General features: G+C 42.6%; 1 protein-coding gene across 3 annotated transcripts in view; it reads left to right on the plus strand.

Annotated features, from left to right (window-relative positions):
• Positions 1 to 16,751, plus strand: part of LOC148477668 (transmembrane protease serine 11G-like) — an 80,403-nt gene extending 63,652 nt beyond the window's left edge. For all 3 annotated transcript variants that reach the window (XM_088456404.1, XM_088456401.1, XM_088456402.1), the window contains exons 9-11: positions 9,415 to 9,674; positions 13,816 to 13,958; positions 14,822 to 16,751. In XM_088456404.1, coding sequence (XP_088312530.1) covers positions 9,415 to 9,674; positions 13,816 to 13,958; positions 14,822 to 14,983 — 565 coding nt within the window. In that variant the 3' untranslated portion in view covers positions 14,984 to 16,751. The remainder of the gene's footprint in view (positions 1 to 9,414; positions 9,675 to 13,815; positions 13,959 to 14,821) is intronic.
• Positions 16,752 to 18,585: the final 1,834 nt, after the last annotated feature.

Genomic DNA, 18,585 nt, shown 5'->3' on the forward strand with positions numbered 1-18,585 from the left:
CATGCGCACTTGGGCAACATCGACCCGCTTGCGAGCGCTCAGCGCTCGAGAGCAGGTCTGAATTAGGCCCTCTGTCCACAGTCAATGGAGTGCAAGCAGAAGTCAGTTACCGTAACTGCCCAAAAAATTAGCAGCTTCATTGCATCACATAAATGAATGTACTTTATGCTAGAAGTCGGTTAAGTTTGTTCTTTGCTTTAACTAAAATCTATGGGGCCTATTCATCATCACTTAATTTTCACAAAAGAATGTGAAAATGCACGTTTTCACATGCAATTGTGAAAATTAAGTTATCGGGCCATTCATCAAGAATGTAAAGCAGGAGATATCACAGATATCTCCTACTTACCTTTCTTTTGCAGAATGGCCCGCTGTCCCCATACACTAGTATGGGGACAGAATTCATGAAGCTCTGAAAATATAATATTTTTGGAGCTTGACTGCGGGAGCATTCGCCATCTTCCATCTGCTCCGGCATCGCAACCCGCTTCTTCCCTATGGGAAGAAGGTCTGGGTTGTGAAGAGGGATCCTTTCGGATCCCTCTGCCCATGTCCGGCTCCTTCCCCTGGACGTCGGGGCTCTTGTGCACGTGCGTGACCTGTAGGTTGTGCATGTGCATTCCCGTCACTGATCCGACAGGAGCAGTGAAGCCACTTGCGGGGCAGCTGATTTCGCATCAGAAGTCACCATGCCGGAGCAAGGATGAATTGTATTGGCAGCCGCAGCGAGTTAGGATGTTACTTACCGGGGTCCGTTCGGACCCCGATAATTAACATGATGAATAGGCCCCTTTATAGCAAAAGAAAAAACAACCCAATAATGGGGCCGAATGTAAGCAAAATGAAACTGCACCTGTGTTGCATGTAACTATTACTAAATGCGTATGTTCATGAAGAATAGAGGAGATTACGTTGCAAGAAACAGAATAAGAAGTAAATACATCATTCCCACTTCAACTGCAGTGTCCCAACAATGTGAGAGAGGCAGAATATATGCTTATACAGAACACAAGTACATAGGAAAACAATCTGGGGCCATCTCTTCAAGTAAAATATATTCTCCTTTATGACTGGAATGTAGAACAACTGGTATTTCGATACAATAGATCAGGTAATTGGAAATGTGCACATGATATATTGTGACAGAAAAAATAAAGCTTCTTTGGAAAGTGATTAGTCATATCCTTATGTGCACCTTTTAGTGACTGGTAGGTTACAAGGGGGGGCTATGTATTTTACATAAAATGATGCAGTAGCTGCAGTATTATGTATTGTTCTTATGTACTAATAGCACAATGCAGGAAATTTCACAGAAATGATCGCAGTCCCCATTATTATCAATGGGGACTGCGATCTGACCCCTATGTAACTCAAAAAAGCAAAGCTTTTCGGAGTTTAGCACTGGTACTTTACACCATCTTCAGATGGTGTAAACTACTGTCAGCCTATGGGTGTTACCAATGCAGGAGATAGACATTTCTATCTCTCCTCCGCAGCCTCCGGCGGGCCCGGGGAGCATGGCCGGATTTATAATGGGGCTAATGGGGCTGATGGAGCTACAGCTCCAGGCCCACCACCAGAATAGGCCCACAGCAGCATCTGCTGTGTGGGCCGTTACAGACAGGAACATTTTTTTCCTGCTTCATTAGCCAGCCAGTTCATGGCCACGCCTCCTCAACCCTGGCCACAACCACCCTCCTCCCCCTGCCTTGCTGCTGCGCTGGAAGATCACAAGCTGGCAACATAGACGGCGGTGCAGTAGAAGGCTTAATTAGCCTTCCCTGCACCGCTAATGCACAGTGACAGCGACGTCACTAAGATGCCGCCCGTCACCACCGCTCCCAGAAGTATCCCGTCGGGTCCAGCAGCACAGCCTCAGCAAACACAGCGGCTCTTGAAGGCGGCCCGGCAGTGGCAGGGTGTCCGACCCTCCTAACTGAGGTGAGGTGTCAGCCTGGCTATTTTTTTCTGATACTGTAGCATAAATTGTATGCATAATGTAGGGCATTCTGTGGCAACAGAGTTTAACAAAAATATAAAAATAAAATAATAATAAAAAATAAATATATATATATATATATATATATATATATAAAATACCTACCCAACAACATGACCCATTAGGTATATATAGGTGTGTGTATGTATGTATGTATATACAGTCAGGTCCATAAATATTGGGACATTGACAGAATTTTCATATTTTGGTCTCTATTCACCACCACAATGGCTTTGAAATGAAACAAACAAGATGTGCTTTAACTGCAGACTTTCAGTTTTAATTTGAGGGTAATTACATCCAAATCAGGTGAACGGTGTAGGAATTACAATGGTTTCTATATGTGCCTCCCACTTTTTAAGGGGCCAAAAGTAATGGGACTATCAACTCAAAAGTTATTTCATGGACAGGTGTGGGCTATTCCTTCGTTATTTCATTATCAATTAAGCAGGTAAAAGGTCTGGAGTTGATTCTAGGTGTGACATTTGCATTTGGAATCAGTTGCTGTCGACTCTCAATATGAGATCCAAAGAGCTGTCACTATCAGTGAAGCAAGCCATCATTAGTCTGAAAAATCATAACAAACCCATCAGAGAGATAGCAAAAACATTAGGTGTGACCAAATCAACTGTTTGGAACATTCTTAAAAAAGAACGCACCTGAGAGCTCAGCAACACCTAAAGACCCAGAAGACCACGGAAAACAACTGTGGTGGATGATAGAAAAATTATTTCCCTGGTGAAGAAAAACCCTTTCACAACAGTTGGCCAAATCAAGAACACTCTCCAGGAGGTAGGTGTATATGTGTCAAAGTCAACAATCAAGAGAAGACTTCACAAGAGTGAATATAGAGGGTTCACCACAAGATGTAAACCATTGGTGAGCCTCAAAAACAGGAAGACCATCTAAAGAAGCCATTACAGTTCTGGAACAACATCCTATGGACAGATGAGACAAAGATCAATTTGTACCAGAGTGATGGGAAGAGAAGAGTATGGAGAAGGAAAGGAACTGCTCATGATCCAAAACATACCACCTCATCAGTGAAGCATGGTGGTGGTAGTGTCATGGCATGGGCATGTATGGCTGCCAATGGAACTGGTCCCCTTGTATTTATTGATGATGTGACTGCTGACAAAAGCAGCAGAATGAATTCTGAAGTGTTTTGGGCAATATTATATGCTCATATTCAGTCAAATGCTTCAGAACTCATTGGACGGCGCTTCACAGTGCAGATGGACAATGACCCGAAGCATACTGCAAAAGCAACCAGAGAGTTTTTTAAGGCTAAAAAGTGGAATGTTATGCAATGGCCAAGTCAATCCCCTGACCTGAATCCGATTGAGCATGCATTTCACTTGATGAAGACAAAACTGAAGGGAAAATGCCCCAAGAACAAGCAGGAACTGAAGACATTTGCAGTAGAGGCCTGGCAGAGCATCACCAGGGATGAAACCCAGCGTCTGGTGATGTCTATGCGTTCCAGACTTCAGGCTGTAATTGCCTGCAAAGGATTTGCAACAAAGTATTAAAAAGTGAAAGTTAGATTTAGGATTGTTTAGTTTGTCCCATTACTTTTGGCCCCTTAAAAAGTGGGAGGCACATATAGAAACCATTGTAATTCCTACACCGTTCACCTGATTTGGATGTAATTACCCTCAAATTAAATCTGAAAGTCTGCAGTTAAAGCACATCTTGTTTGTTTCATTTCATAAGCCATTGTGGTGGTGAATAGAGGCCAAAATATGAAAATTCTGTCAATGTCCCAATATTTATGGACCTGACTGTACATGTGTGTGTGTGTGTGTGTGTGTGTGTGTATATATGTATGTATATATGTGTGTATGTGTATATATATATATATATATATATATATATATATACTGATATAATGTGTGTACATGTTTATGTAGTACAGTATTTGTATCTATATATGCATATCTATGTATATATAATATATGTATGTGCAGGGATTAAAGTGGGCCGGAACGTCAGTTGTAATTGGAGGCAGAACCAGTTCCGCCTCTGTCCCCCCACCATCCCTGACCTAAGATACGCTGCGGGCCAGTACTTATATAAATTGCATCTTAAACTGGTATACAGTACCGGCGTGAAGCAGTAAACGGGGTATGCGTTGCAGGACGGCACCAGCCTGAACAGGCGCCGTCCCTGCATTCTGCGTTGGCCTCATGCTACGACCTGCAATTAGGTTACACGCACTCAGCTCTGGCTATCCCCGGGTTCCTTCATTTCTCTTTCTCCGTGTTCTCGGCTCCTCCTCCCGCAGTCCTTGCCTATGTGAGCTGAGCCCCATCCAGGCAGAGACTTTTTTTGTGTGCGTTTCTATTTTATATTAACTTTCTTAAAATGTGTGGTGCCCTGGCCAGCGCTGGGTGACGTCAGGGTACAGAAGCTAAAGGGGATCATCATCTATCCACTTCCGCTAGCACTGATCAGGAGCTGGCCTGCCCTGGCCTCATCACTGTTCAATAGAGACGGAGCAGACATGAGGCCCCGCCTCCTCATTGCCCTAAGCTCCGTCTCTCACTGATGGCTGCAGCTGCTGCCTGGGCTGGGTAGGCACGCAGGTCTCTTCTCCTCCCACTGAATCGGAGCCGCACCGCCAGGGAAAGTCAGCCACCTCTTACGGACACTCCTCCCAGATTCCAGTAGCAGCCGGAGTTAGAAGGGCTTCTCAGGAGGCTGCTGTATGAGCGTGCAGTGCTGCAGCGAGTATTCGGGGCCTGGCAGAAAAGGTACAGCAGCAGGTGTTCCCAATCCAGTGTTTGCCCCTTCTCCAGCCCGGTTCCCCACCATTACTGATCCACTCATCCCAGTGACTCCCATCCTGTCAGCCCAGTGTCGTCCCCAACCAGCTCACTGCACCTCTATCACTGCCCACCCACCTAGAACCCCCCCATCCAGTACAGTCACAGTGATCACTGTAATTCAGCCCAGTGTCCCCCCCTCACACACTTAACTCACTAGCCCCTTCCCATCCTGCCCACTACCCCCTCCCCATCCAGTCCAGTGCCCCCCTTCATTCCTCCCAGTGTACCCCCTTCAGCTTAGTGTTCCTTCCTTCCACCCCTATCTCACTGCCCAACTTCCAATACAGCCTTGGACCTCCCCATTCACAATGCCCCCCCCATCCAGCACAGAGTCCTCACCATCTCATTGGCCCCCTATCCCACTGTCTCCCACATTTCCAGCCCAGTGTCTCCTCCCTTAACTCCCCAATCAGCCCGCTACCCCTCAGCAAGAACCCCCAGCCAGTCCAATCAGTGCCCCACTATTCAACAATAGTTAATAAACCTTGTCCTTGTACTGCAATGTTTTGTACTGTAATTCACTTTTTTGGGGGAGCTCATACCCTGTTTATGTATGCTGGAAGGTTCTGCAGAGACTTTCTGGCACCATAAAAATAAAGCATAATAATAAAATTGGTCATTGCTTTGGAGTGCTAGTCTCACTCTCGTTCTATACCTCAGTCTCCCCCTGCTCTGCTATATGGATGTATGTGTGACTATATACAGTATAGGTGTATGGTTCACAATCACACTTGAAGGGGAGGGGCTAGGGGTGTGGCATCTGCCAGGTAGTCAGGAAAGGGAGAGGCTCGAGGTGTCACCCATGGAGAGGAGTGTGGAAAGGGGGATGAGTTCCACCACCTCTTTAGGACCACTTTAAACATTGTGTATGTGTATATATTATAAATAAATATATATGTGTATATATTATATATAGAGAGCATGTATGATTTTTGGATGTCGGAAACAATGGCAAAAAAGAGCGCAATATTTGAATGAGATAGGAAGCGGCAGGTGCATGATTAAAATTTTTGTCAGGTTGCATACAAATTTAGGGACTCAGTTATCAACAAGTTTTATCGTCTCGTTGCATATGATAAATGGTGCTCCAGCCAATCAGCTCCCAACTATAATATTTCAAACAGATGTCAGTTGGGAGCTGATTGGCTGGAGCACCTTTATCATATACAACAAGTTTTACCACTCTTTGTGAATGATAAAACTCATTGATAAATGAGGCCCTTAATCCTTACCAAGCTCAATGTCTACACTGCACTTTATGCTAAAGGTAGTTTCCATTCGGCTAATGCAAAAATCCATGCGCCTGCAAGCAGGAAGCCGCTCCCCCCCACTGTTTTTCTGTTCAGAGCCACAAGTGTCATCATTAGTACCGGCACTAGGGAGATTGAGATGGCTGAAGGTAGGCGGGTAGCTATGCCCTCCATGGTGCTTCCTCACCCCTCGGCACAGACCACACACCCCACATCACTGGTCACACCCTCACATCAGAGGCCACACCCCTGTTATGCTGGTCACACCCCCTGCAGCATCACACAATAGGCCCTTCATAAATTTCAGCTCCAGGCCCATGTGGACCTTAATCTGGCACTGCCGGGGAGCTGACACTGTGCGCATGAGCAGTGTCAGCTTCCCCGGGGAAGTCTTTCACTTCTGTGAGGATTTCTCCTAAATGCCGAGGATATAACTCGCTGTCCCTGCGAGTTCCCTGTAGTACATAGCTGGGATATTTTTATTAAGAATCAAAATATCCCCGGCTAATTAGTTACATAAAAATAGCTGCTGGTCCTTAGTACATAGACCCCATAGACTTAGAAGTTCATGTAAAAGAGAAATACAACAATTATATTTAAAATAGATCACATAACGATCTAGGAGGATTTGTATCCTGGCCAGTATGATGACTCCCAGTAATAGACATTACACTGTCAGGATTGTGGGAAGTTATATTATTGGCAAACGCTACCTCTACCGTGCATCCCTGATTTTCTGTCTGTCTTCAGAAGGCACCAAGCTCTGGGGAGTGGTATGCTGATTTTCCAGTGTGGTAATTGTTAGATGAGGTGCCGGGCAATGAGCCGGCCCAGCCAGCCACCCACTCACAACAAATGTGACAACAGAATTCCCTTTACATATACCATTTATAAAATGCGAGGGTAAGGGTAATCGCGCAGGGATGTAGTCACCATCCCGGCGGTCGGGATGCTGGCAGCAGTGCCTGCTGTGGGAGAGGATGAGTATGGATGGACAGTGTTATCCTCCAACCCCCTGGCTTTGTCATTATACTCTGCCCCAAGGACATGTAAACCTTGTCTATTGGGAAAGCCCCAAACTATTGTATTGCGAGACGATTATTGCACCTCAATACAAATTGTAGGAGAATTTGAGGTGGAGATTAATGAGTTATGAGGAAGAATAAATAAAACAAAAGTGTATGTAGTGAATGGTGAAATATGCGCGTAGAGTTACTAGCATAGAAACTACATCAACTGTTTAGACATTTATCCCTTTTTATTTGCATTAGACAAATACTAGGGATACATAAATAATATAGTGTTAGAGTCCTTATAAGGTTAATACAATGAGTCTATTAAAGATTAACGAGTCATTCCAGTTTTGAACCTCAAAATTGAGATGAAAAATATTTGAATATAAGACATGAATAAATGAAATGTGATTAAACAAGTACAAGTATACAATACTCTAGCAACATTGTCTGTATGGGCCCAAACTTACCTCCGATTCCAATCAACACCCTATCAGTACCATCAGATATTAGTTTTGACTGGAGGAAAATAGGTATGGGCGATCTCTGCAGTGTTGGCTATTGTACAACTGCATCAATTGTGCCCCTATAAGATCCAGCCATTTGCCCTGTGCATCAGTCAAATCTTTATACTGTCATTTGGCCACACAGATCTACTGTACTAATTTCATTAGATTCTGGGCTGCGTTCACTTTATTATAGATGTACTTCAATAATGGAGTCTCCTTCTTCTGTTCTGATGGGCTTCAACAGAGGAGGATCTGATGAGCAGAGCTGAGCACAACATAGTGTTCTGTCAGGATACGTTCCCAGTGCTGCTGTTTCATTTCAGGGATCAAACCTTCTAAAGAGGACACATGGAGAAGTTGCCCATAGCAAGCAATCAGCTGCTAGCTATCATTGTATAGACATTACTTGATAAATGATAACTAGAAGCTGATTGGTTGTGTTGGCAAGTTATCCACTTGTGTTCTTTAGAAGATTTGATACATCTCCTCGATGCTGAGATTTGAAAATCCCATCTCCAATCCTTACCATGGCCAAGTATCATTATGGGTGAGATGTATGAAACCATTTAAAGGTGGAAAAGTGTACATGTGGAGAAGTTGCCTATAGCAACCAATCAGCTTCTACCTATCATTTTAAGAAATGTACTTGGTAAATGCTAACGAGCAGCTGATTGGTTGCTATGGGCAACCAATCATTTGAAGTGTGAAATCCTGTTTAAATCTCTCTACGGCTGTTGATGCCACATGGACGCACCTGGCGTATGGCGATACGCAAATGAGGATGCACAGTGTACGCAACGTGTGATGCATACACAATACCTTCCTATATTGTAACCCCAACAGTATGCATAATAGTTGCTATCTTCATATCAAAATACAATGTGAATTACAGTGCAATATATATGTATATATCACAGTATAATAACCTTACGTGAAAGCAAGTGAACACACACACCAGTTTCTGTGGTCCAATGCACAAAAGTAAATATTGTATTGAAAGTATATATAACATAATTATTACAAGTTATACATTGGTACAAAACAGTTCGCATGTGCTCCCTGGATCCAGAGTATAGTCATCACCAGAGGAGAGAATACAGGTAGAGAGCTGCTGCTCTCTGGATCAGGGGAGCCTAATTTATACAGTTAAATTATGGGTGTGTATAATAGCAGGCTGTGTCGTCTTCCATTGGTCCAGGGCCGGGACGTTTCCAGTTCACTGGGGGTCATTGGTTGGTTCAAACAGTGGGCGATGCTAAAGTGAAGTTGATTTTTTCAACTTCACTTTAGCAACTTTTAAATATGCTGACCCCCATTTTCAAGTACCCCAAATTTGCTGGGATAAGTTATTTTCAGGAAAAAATACTCCTGAATACTATTCTGCATCACGTATTGAAAAACGCTATTTAGCAGCTATTGAGCCAGTTTAAAAACACCAAATACCTTCAGCAAGCCAAATCGGGGGGTACCATAGTGAACCCCCATGTCAGAGCATCTTTTGGGGGGGTGTCCGGCTGATTTCCCCAATTCTGACAGTACTTTCCACCTGTTCAAGTTTCGCCGGGTCTCATTTTCGCATACTTTCAAATTGAATAAGGGGTAAAGCAGGCACGCGCACGATAATTTTCCGCCTACAAAACAGGCAAAGTAGGCGAAAAGTCTGGGCCGCAAAAAAGTATCGCAGCTTGGCTCAAATTGAATACGGCTCTTTATCTGTCTCCAAGGTTTAATACATCCCCATGTCTCTTATATGTTAAACATGTATCATTATATGTATATTTCTTGATTTACTTTCTTTTTATGTCTCCCCAGTATCAATGATATAAATATGTGGACAGTGGTATTAGGTACGCTTTCATCAAGCCCTGGATCTGGCCTAAGTCTTCAGAGAATCATAGTTCACGAAAATTATATTGCTCAAACACAACAAAATGACATTGCTGTTCTAGAGCTATCCAGTCCAGTCAACCTTAAAGCTGCTATCCGCCCTGTGTGCCTACCAAAGAGATCTGATGACTTTCCTGACAACTTGTCGTGTTATATCACTGGGTGGGGAGCTCTCGAATATGATGGTCAGTTGAATGTACTATACAAGAATGTGTAACATGTCGCATTGAACTACTTATCATTTCCATGAGATTAATTGCCCTGCATCAGTACTGACTCTGGTAACCCATATCAATGTGGTCCATGTTTTGCTTTGTTCCAAATTTTGTAGAGTCTAATGTTTTAATGTAGAATACTTGTTTTCCTCCTAGTGGGAATGAGTTTATATAGTTTACTCTATTTGAAATGTTAAGTAAGAAGGGATATGGCTTTTATAAATAGACTCCATGACAAGGATTTGACCCATAATTGTTTAAGCACATTACACATACTGTCCCACCATGTTAGTAAATAATTGCAGATTAGAAATTGGTGAATTAAATTTAGTCAGTCTACTGCTATATCAATGACAGCAGGTAATCTATTCCACATGCAGACTATGGAGAGAGACTGTGGATTATGGGCCTGATTCAGAGACGGATACTAATGCGATCTTTGCTGCGATTTCCTACGCATCACAGCTGTGATAATATGCTAATGGCTGCAAAGCTTACCCAAGCATAAGGATGTCCACCGCTGTCTTTTCATATATACGTACAACGACACTTACGTGCATAAATATCGGTAACATCGATGCAGAGGAGTAGCGTGGAACCATGGCAAAGTGCATGTCATATCACCCTTCCCTGTATTGAACTGTGCCGGTGGGTTATAGCCAGCCTGCGGGGGAATACTGAAGTGAAGAGAAAAAACAGCAAACAGTGGCAGTATCACTATCACGCTGGGCATTGAGGCCCAACTGGGGGAATAGAATGCTTAGGTGATGCACTGACATTAAGGGGTAGCTCCTTTGGCATTGCTTTATTTATGTATAGCACCTAGGATCTGACTTTTATCTCCTTTGAATCATTGTTATTAGTCAGTAGAGGAGATTGTATTATATATTCTGATCATTTAACTTAAATTGACAGAGTACATGTGCTAGAGTGAGATTCCACAGGGTGCACAGCTTATTACTGCAATTACTGCCCTGAGCAGCTTTCATTGGAGTGGTAACACCTATAGGAAGCTCCCTTCTCAGCTATGCTCCTACTTCGCTAATATACATTGCACCTATATTAATGTGAGTACTATTAATCATGCCATGTTCTGTCTAGCACCATTATTATTATTTCTGGTCTCCTAATATTTTTTAAAAGACCTTTCAAATAACACTGTGTGGTCATGCCTGGGAACACCTCCATTACTTTAACTATCAAAGCAGTGACTTTGTTTAATCTAATACCTTATAATTGAAGTTTAGGACTTTACCTCAGATGTGTCTCTTTTAAGCCCATTCAAGCACAATGAATGAATGAGGAGAGAAGGAGGGAGGGGATCAAAGAGGAGAAGGGAGAGGAAAGTGCCAATCAGAGAGGGGAGGTGACAGAGGCCAATAAGAAAGGAGAGGGGGGGGCAAAGCCAATCAGAAAGGACCAGCGACAGAAGCCAATAAGAAAAAGAGAGGAGAGGGGTGGTGACGGAAGCCAATAAGAAAGGAGAAGGAAGGAGCAAAGAGTCAATCAGAGAGGGGTGGTGACAGAAGCCAATAAGATAAGAAAGGAGAGGGGAGGGGCAAAGAGTCGATCAGCGAGGGGTGGTGACAGAAGCCAATAAGAAAGGAGTGGACAGGGGCAAAGAGCCAATCACAGGGTAGAGAGGGGAGGGAATTACAGAGGTGTGAAGTGAATGTAATCAATCTGACATGAAAGGGGAGCTGACAGAGGGTGATCATAGAGGAGTGAGCACTGGAGGGGAGGCAATCTGGGCAGCTTGATGGAGCATGAAATGTAGAATTTATTTAGGATATAGAGCAAACAAACCAAGATAAAACTAACAGACGGCCATCATACTGTGCACCGCCCCTTGAATTTGGGAACCCTGGATGGCGCCCTCTGTCCATTTTGGCGCCCAGAACTCATCCTCCACTGGAACCACCCTCGCTACACCCCTGCATCGACGCACATTGAGCAGCCATCTTGCCCTTGCAACAGGTCTGACCTGCCACAGCCATGGGAACACTTCTTATACGCAGAGCTGCTTAGGAAATAGCAATGGCTAATTTATGGATGCCCATGAAACAGCGTTCAAACGGACATGCACGCCTGCGTTTTTCAGCCCACTCCCCATCACCACCCGCAAACGCTGACAGTCTGTCACTCACTTTGCGATGGATTCTTTATTAGGCCTGATTCAGAGAAGTATGCTATTGAAATTTTTACACAGATTGAGCGATTATTTGCCAATGCGCATGCGTATAAGCCGCACTGAGCCCACGCTACAAATGGTTTGCGATTACCATGGGCAGAGGATCCATTTGCAAAGAGAGTGACAGGTAGTCAGCATTTGGGGGAGGTAACGGGGGGTGGTTAATAAAACGCAGGCGTGTTGGACCGTTTAAGCGCCGTTAAATGGGCGTGCAAGAATTAGCCCTTGTGGTCTCCAATGCAGAATGAGAGCCCTCTGCATGTCAGGAGAGCTAGTAGGAAAGATTTCTGGACTGCACACCCTGAATATACATATAATGGGAGGTGCTACCTGGTGAGACTAATTGCAGGCACAGAAACAGACAAATCTCAGGTACACAACTCCAAATTACTGATAATATATAAATGCAATAACATTTTGCAATCAATAGAGGTTTTTAGCATAATCATGGCCAAGGTTATGGGCCTACCCACCATATCCAGGTAACCTCTTTAGGGTAGGTCCCTTACATACAAGGCTTCAAATCCAGAGTGCATGACACCACCAAACTAGCTCAGCTAAGATGCCCCAGGGCACCGCCATAGTAAGAAAAGTGCAGTGTAAAAGAGGTAGTTAAGAGCAGCCACAGCTGCATATAAAGAATGAAAATATAAAAGTGAAGTACATGTATAATAAACAAACAGTGAAGGGTTAAAATGTGTTATAAAAGAAAAATGTGTTATAATGCGGTGCCCTGAAACAGATCAACCAAAGCAATCCAGGGGGACCCACGCCCCAAACCAAAAATGAACCAAAGTTGCAGCTTAGCTGGGCTAGTTTGGTGGTGTGCACCTGAGATTTGTCTGTTTCTGTGCCTGCAATTAGTCTCATCAGGTAGCACCTACCATTATATATATATATGTGTGTGTGTATATGTATATGTATATGTATATGTATATATATATATATATATATATATATATATATATTTTTTTTTTTTCAGGGTGTGCAGTCCAGGAATCTTTCCTATATACTCCATTTAATGTGCTTTATTGCACACCTGAGGGAAAGGAGACGCCTTCAGTCTGCCTTAGCACCCCTTCCTTATTGGTTTAAAAGCATGGAGTATGGTAATTTATATGCACACTGTATTAGGCACAATTCTAGGTAAGTCCTACAAGTTATATACTGTAGTGCAACTTTGGTTCATTTTTGGGGCATAAGTCCCCCTGGATTGCTTTGGTTGATCTGTTTCAGGGCACCGCATTATAACACATTTTTCTTTTATAACACATTTTAACCCTTCACTGTTTGTTTATTATACATGTACTTCACTTTTTTTTTATTTTCATTCATTATATGCAGCTGTGGCTGCTCTTAACTACCTCTTTTACACTGCACTTTTCTTACTATGGCGGGTGCCCTGGGGCGGCTTAGCTGGATTTGAACCCTAGTATGTTAGGGACCTACCCTAAAGAGGTTACCTGGATATGGTGGGTAGGCCCATAACCTTGGCCATGATTATGCTAAAAACCTCTATTGATTGCAAAATGTTATTGCATTTATATATTATCAGTAATTTGGAGTTGTGCACCTGAGATTTGTCTGTTTCTGTGCATGTCAGGAGAGCTGCAGTGTTTGTGGTTGCCTTCTATAAGGGCAAGATGACTGCTTGATGTGCGTCGATGTTAGCGATATTTACGGGTAGGTAAGAGACATTGGCAGCAGTGGGCTTCCCTATGCTCGGGTGATCTCTGAAACTATTAGCATGTTTTCACAGCTGCGTACCGTACGGAAAGACATGGACAGGTTAAGATATATCACACTGCCTAATTATCCCTTAGCGTCCATCTCTGAATCTGGCCCTTTGTCTGTAACAAGAACTGTGAATTGTATAGACAGCTATAATGTAATAGATTAAACATTTTCTTTTCCTAACAGGTCCCGGATCACCAGTTCTTCAACAGGCTGAAGTTAGGATAATAAATACTGATTTATGTCGTCGTGCTCAGGTGTATGGTGATTTAATATATCCGTCTATGATATGTGCTGGTTATATGGAAGGAAAAGTAGATGGTTGTCGGGTGAGTTGCGATAACATTAAGAACTCTATTTGATTGCCATATAATTGTCATTTTTATATTAATTTTGTATTGCTAATTATAGATTGTCTTGTAACATTTGAGTAATAGAAAAGAAAAGGAAAACAACAGTTCATTAAAAATAATATTACATCTTTCTGACACTACCATTCCACACAGCAGTGGTTTCAGCAGACAAGATGAAACCATGCCTGTAGTGAATGTGAGACTCCTCCATCCCATCCTAAGGGTGGCAGAGGTAGTGTTCTCATCCTCAGACTGTTCACGCTGCTATTAGGAAGCACAAGTTCTATGTCTTACACTGCAATTATTGAGGACTGTGGGCTGTGGCAAATGGTGGAGGGATAGGAGGAAGGGAGGGCATTCTGTTGAGTAGTTGTGCCTCAAGTGGTATAAAGTGGAGGAACGCCCATGATGGACAGTAGGAATAGTCATCAATTGGATAACCATCAATTGTGCCATTGGGGCTATACATTGATGAGATGAAATCATGATGGAAAAGCATCAATTATTTAAACCATTTATGGGCATCCCTTCTGTGGGACACGGCAGGCAGTGGGCCAATGAGGGAGCAGTGGATCTATCCCAGGAACAAAAACCCATAGCTGCATTTTTGCCACTGATAGTGGAGAACTGTCAGACCTCTGCCATCGATGACCAAACCATCGGCCACTCAATAAGAATTTAATCTAGATCTTGGGTCACAAAAGTAAAAAATTGTTCAGAGAATGTTATGGTGGAAGTTTATTATTTATAATATTTTCATCTTCATCCTTAACAGTTATACTTGTTAGCTTATATGTGAACAGGATAATACATATTGCATTCCTCTTGCTCCAATCTAGGGTGATTCTGGAGGTCCTCTCGTTGCCAAAAGATATAATGACAAATGGTCACTTGTCGGAATTGCAAGCTTTGGAGAAAACTGCGCTTTACCAAACAAACCCGGTGTCTATGCAAAAGTTACGTACCTGCGTAGCTGGATCACAGACAAAACTGGCCTGTAATGTATAATAGTCCTGATATTTTATTACAAAGTAATGGATGTGAAATTGGATGCTTGCTCCATGATCCTGACGACATTCATAAACCACAAATCAAGCCGTCTCTGACAATTCATTAGTTGAACCCGGAAGATGGGTAGCACAGAAAAATCACCAGAGCTACCCAAGATTTTTAAGTAGTAAGCAAACAAGCTGGATAATGAAACCACTCTCTGGAGAACTGACCATATCATAGATTGATTGATTGCTGTTATCTCGATGGTATAAAATATTCCAGTACTGGGCCAGGATATTCCAGGACAATGTATAATGAAAACTACCATCATGGAAACTTTGGAGAAGGCTTGCTCACAGCTTTTATTTAAAGACGCAAAAAAATTAAAGTAACTAAATATAAAGTTCCTTTAAACTGTGCTTTTTGTAAATGTAAGTTATTTTTAAGTTAAGCATCCTATTTATTTAATATTTCTTTTCACATTAATTAAAAAGGTCAGAGGACAATAAAGTAAATTATAAAGGATAATATAGAACAAATGTTTAAGAAAAAAATGTTAATCATATTTGACAATGTAATTTAGCTCCTTGTGCCACTGTTTTAGATATCTCCTGTTATACAGGATTATGTATGAGTCATTGCTTTTAGACAATGTAAATTTGTTTTGTTATGAATTCAATGTTTGTGCAATAACTATGTTATACCTGAGTACATAGTCATTTGTTTTTGCAAATTATCCACCTGCACGTTTATTCAACATAATAAACTTACTGTTATGGTGCATACACACGGTCAGATTTAGCAGGACGATATAAATGATAACGATATTGTTAGATTGTTTATATCGTCCATTTTTTAGCCCCTTCCAACCCCCAAACAACGGATGATACATTGGCACTGATGGTCGATAACGATAACGACCATCGCCCCTGCATGCAGTCCAACCTGGTCGATACTGACCAGGTTACTATAGGGACCTGCGACAGTTGATTGCGGGTCGTTTTAGTGGTTTGGAGGTTGGTGCTGTGCTGGATGTTCGATAATGATCATCCAGCACATGCAGGACGATCAGACAACAATATCTTTATCGTTGTCTGATCTGACCGTGTGTATGCACCATTACACTCTGGGAAATCAGTAGTGTGTTATACTGGCAAGCTACTTAACAGGCTAATGACTGTTCTATTTACTGTATCTAGATCATATTTTCTATTAGTTCAGTAGCCATGTTTAAAGCTTGTTACACACTTTACAATGTGCGACCCAGCAACAATGCAATGCAGTGTAACAATACATCGCCTGTGCCATACACACTGCACAAAGCGGTGCTTGTAACTGTACTGGGTTGTTCATTGCATTGCCCCATCGGCCGTGCAGAACAGCTGATGGGACAATGTGATGAACGACTGTCGTGAATGACGGATCGGGCGTACACACAGTGGCGTGGGCTAGAAGGGCCGTCGAAAGAAATGCCATAGCCTAAAGGGTGCAGCCATGCGCCCTGCCTGAACTCACCATCGCCCAGCTGGCACCGGCAGAAAATCCCACCCCCCACCCTATCGTTGGCGTTAATGGGTAAACGCTCAGGGGGAGGAAAGGGGCGCAGCAATGCAGCACAGGACGGCGCTGGGCGCAGAGGAGCCTAGCGCCGACCCCCTGTGTACACACTATACAATGAGTCAGAACGATATATTGTACAATATATATCGTATAGTGTGTACCCAGCTTAGTGTCTCTCAAAAACTGTTAAATTTGATACTATTTGTTTGTATTACATATCAATTTTGTACTTATTGAATGATTAAATATTTCTATTTAAACACGCTATATTGCCCTGTTATTTTTTAGATGTTATGAAATGTTATTACTGCAGGAAGACGGTGCCTTTGTATATGTTTATTTCTATAAGTGCAAATCTCTTGTACAAGAAAGGATTTTGCATATGAGCACTTTTAGTCCATCTCCTGCTCTGTTCTGTTCTTGAGAATTGAATGAAGCAATATTTTCACATAAAGAACATTGATATCTGTGATCTGCAGTACATCTCAGAGGTGATTAGCCCCGGTGTAGGGACCAGCAACCTTGGAGCAGGTACCAGCAGGATAGGCCTCCTTTATGGCCAAGGACAACCCTGAGAATCATCATCACCATGCAGATCACCCGCTTAACAACCTCAGTCCTGCCCTAACTTAATTCTCCTCACTACTCCTAGTGCTGCAGTCACGGCCATTCTCACCAATACCCGAATTCAGGAAGAACTGAAGCATAACACACTATATAGTATGTCAACTGTGTTCCTTCCTGCAAACAGTATTTACATATAGTGCCAGGGTCAACCCCACAGATACATATAGTGCCAGAGTCGGTCCCACATATACTTATATATTGTGCCAGGGTCAACCCCACAGATACTTACATATTGTGCCAGGGTCAACCCCACAGATACTTACATATAGTGCCAGGGTCGGCCGCACAGATACTTACACATAGTGCCAGGGTTGTTTATGTATAAGTATTGTATATGTAATAGATATACCACTTTGGGGTGTGTGGTCGCCCTCGGATATACTTATGCATTGGTATGCATTGTGAACTAAGAAGTTCGTATATTAGAGTGTTACCGTACACCCAAGAGTGGTATATCTATCTTATGAAATGGTCCCTGTTGTGACAACATAGTTCTATGTGGAGATGATGTAGGGTGATCTAGATATAGAATAGGAGGAGAAAATAGTTCAGAATAGGCTGTTTCAATTATTTTTAATGAATAAACATTTAACTGGATAACAGTGTAAGTGAATAAAATAGTTGGACATTCAGAATAGGCTGTATAAACAGTTGAATATGAATGACTACTGTCACTGTAAGGGGAATATTTTCTAAAGGTCGATTTCAATTGATATCAAAATCGATGTTCTGTCTCAGGGGCTTAATCACACATTTACATATACTGTAAAAAAACAAATCAATAACTGTTAGCAAATGTTTGATTGAACCCCAGAAACAACATCGATGTTGATCAATTTTAAATCGATAAAATCGATTAAAATTGACCTTTAGTAAATATACTAAATAAGGGGCCTATTCATCATGACATAATTATCACAAGTGATAATTATGTTTTAAATGCGCTGCGAGTTTCAAAAATGTTTTGGAGGCATTCGTCATGCCTCACGAATACCCCTTTTACACTGCTGCAAAAACCCAGGTTATTGTCGAGTCTAACAGGGTCGCGGCTCAGTGGAAAAGGGTCCCTGAAAAATAACCCGGGTCAAGTGACCTGGGAATCCAACTGAGGGTGCTACCAGTCATGCCTTCACACTGAACCCAGGTCATGCCTAAAATGAGCTGATTGGTGGTTGTTGAGCAGTCACCTCCCACTTTTTATGACTTCACAGGTTTAGCAGGGCAGACCTGGGTTCAGTGTGAACAGGGCTGACCTGGGAGTAACCCAGATTGAAGGTGCAGTATAAACGGGGTCTGACCTGGGTTGGAACTATGTCCAAAAACCCAGGCCAGACCCGGGTTTTTGGTGGAAAAGAGGTATCACAAAAGTAGCTGAGGTATCCATAAGGATTTCCTTACTGCTGCATGACTTTCCCTCTCTATG

The sequence above is a fragment of the Taudactylus pleione genome, unplaced genomic scaffold (assembly GCF_031769625.1).
Source record: "Taudactylus pleione unplaced genomic scaffold, aTauple2 ptg000703l, whole genome shotgun sequence".
Lineage (NCBI taxonomy): Eukaryota > Metazoa > Chordata > Amphibia > Anura > Myobatrachidae > Taudactylus > Taudactylus pleione.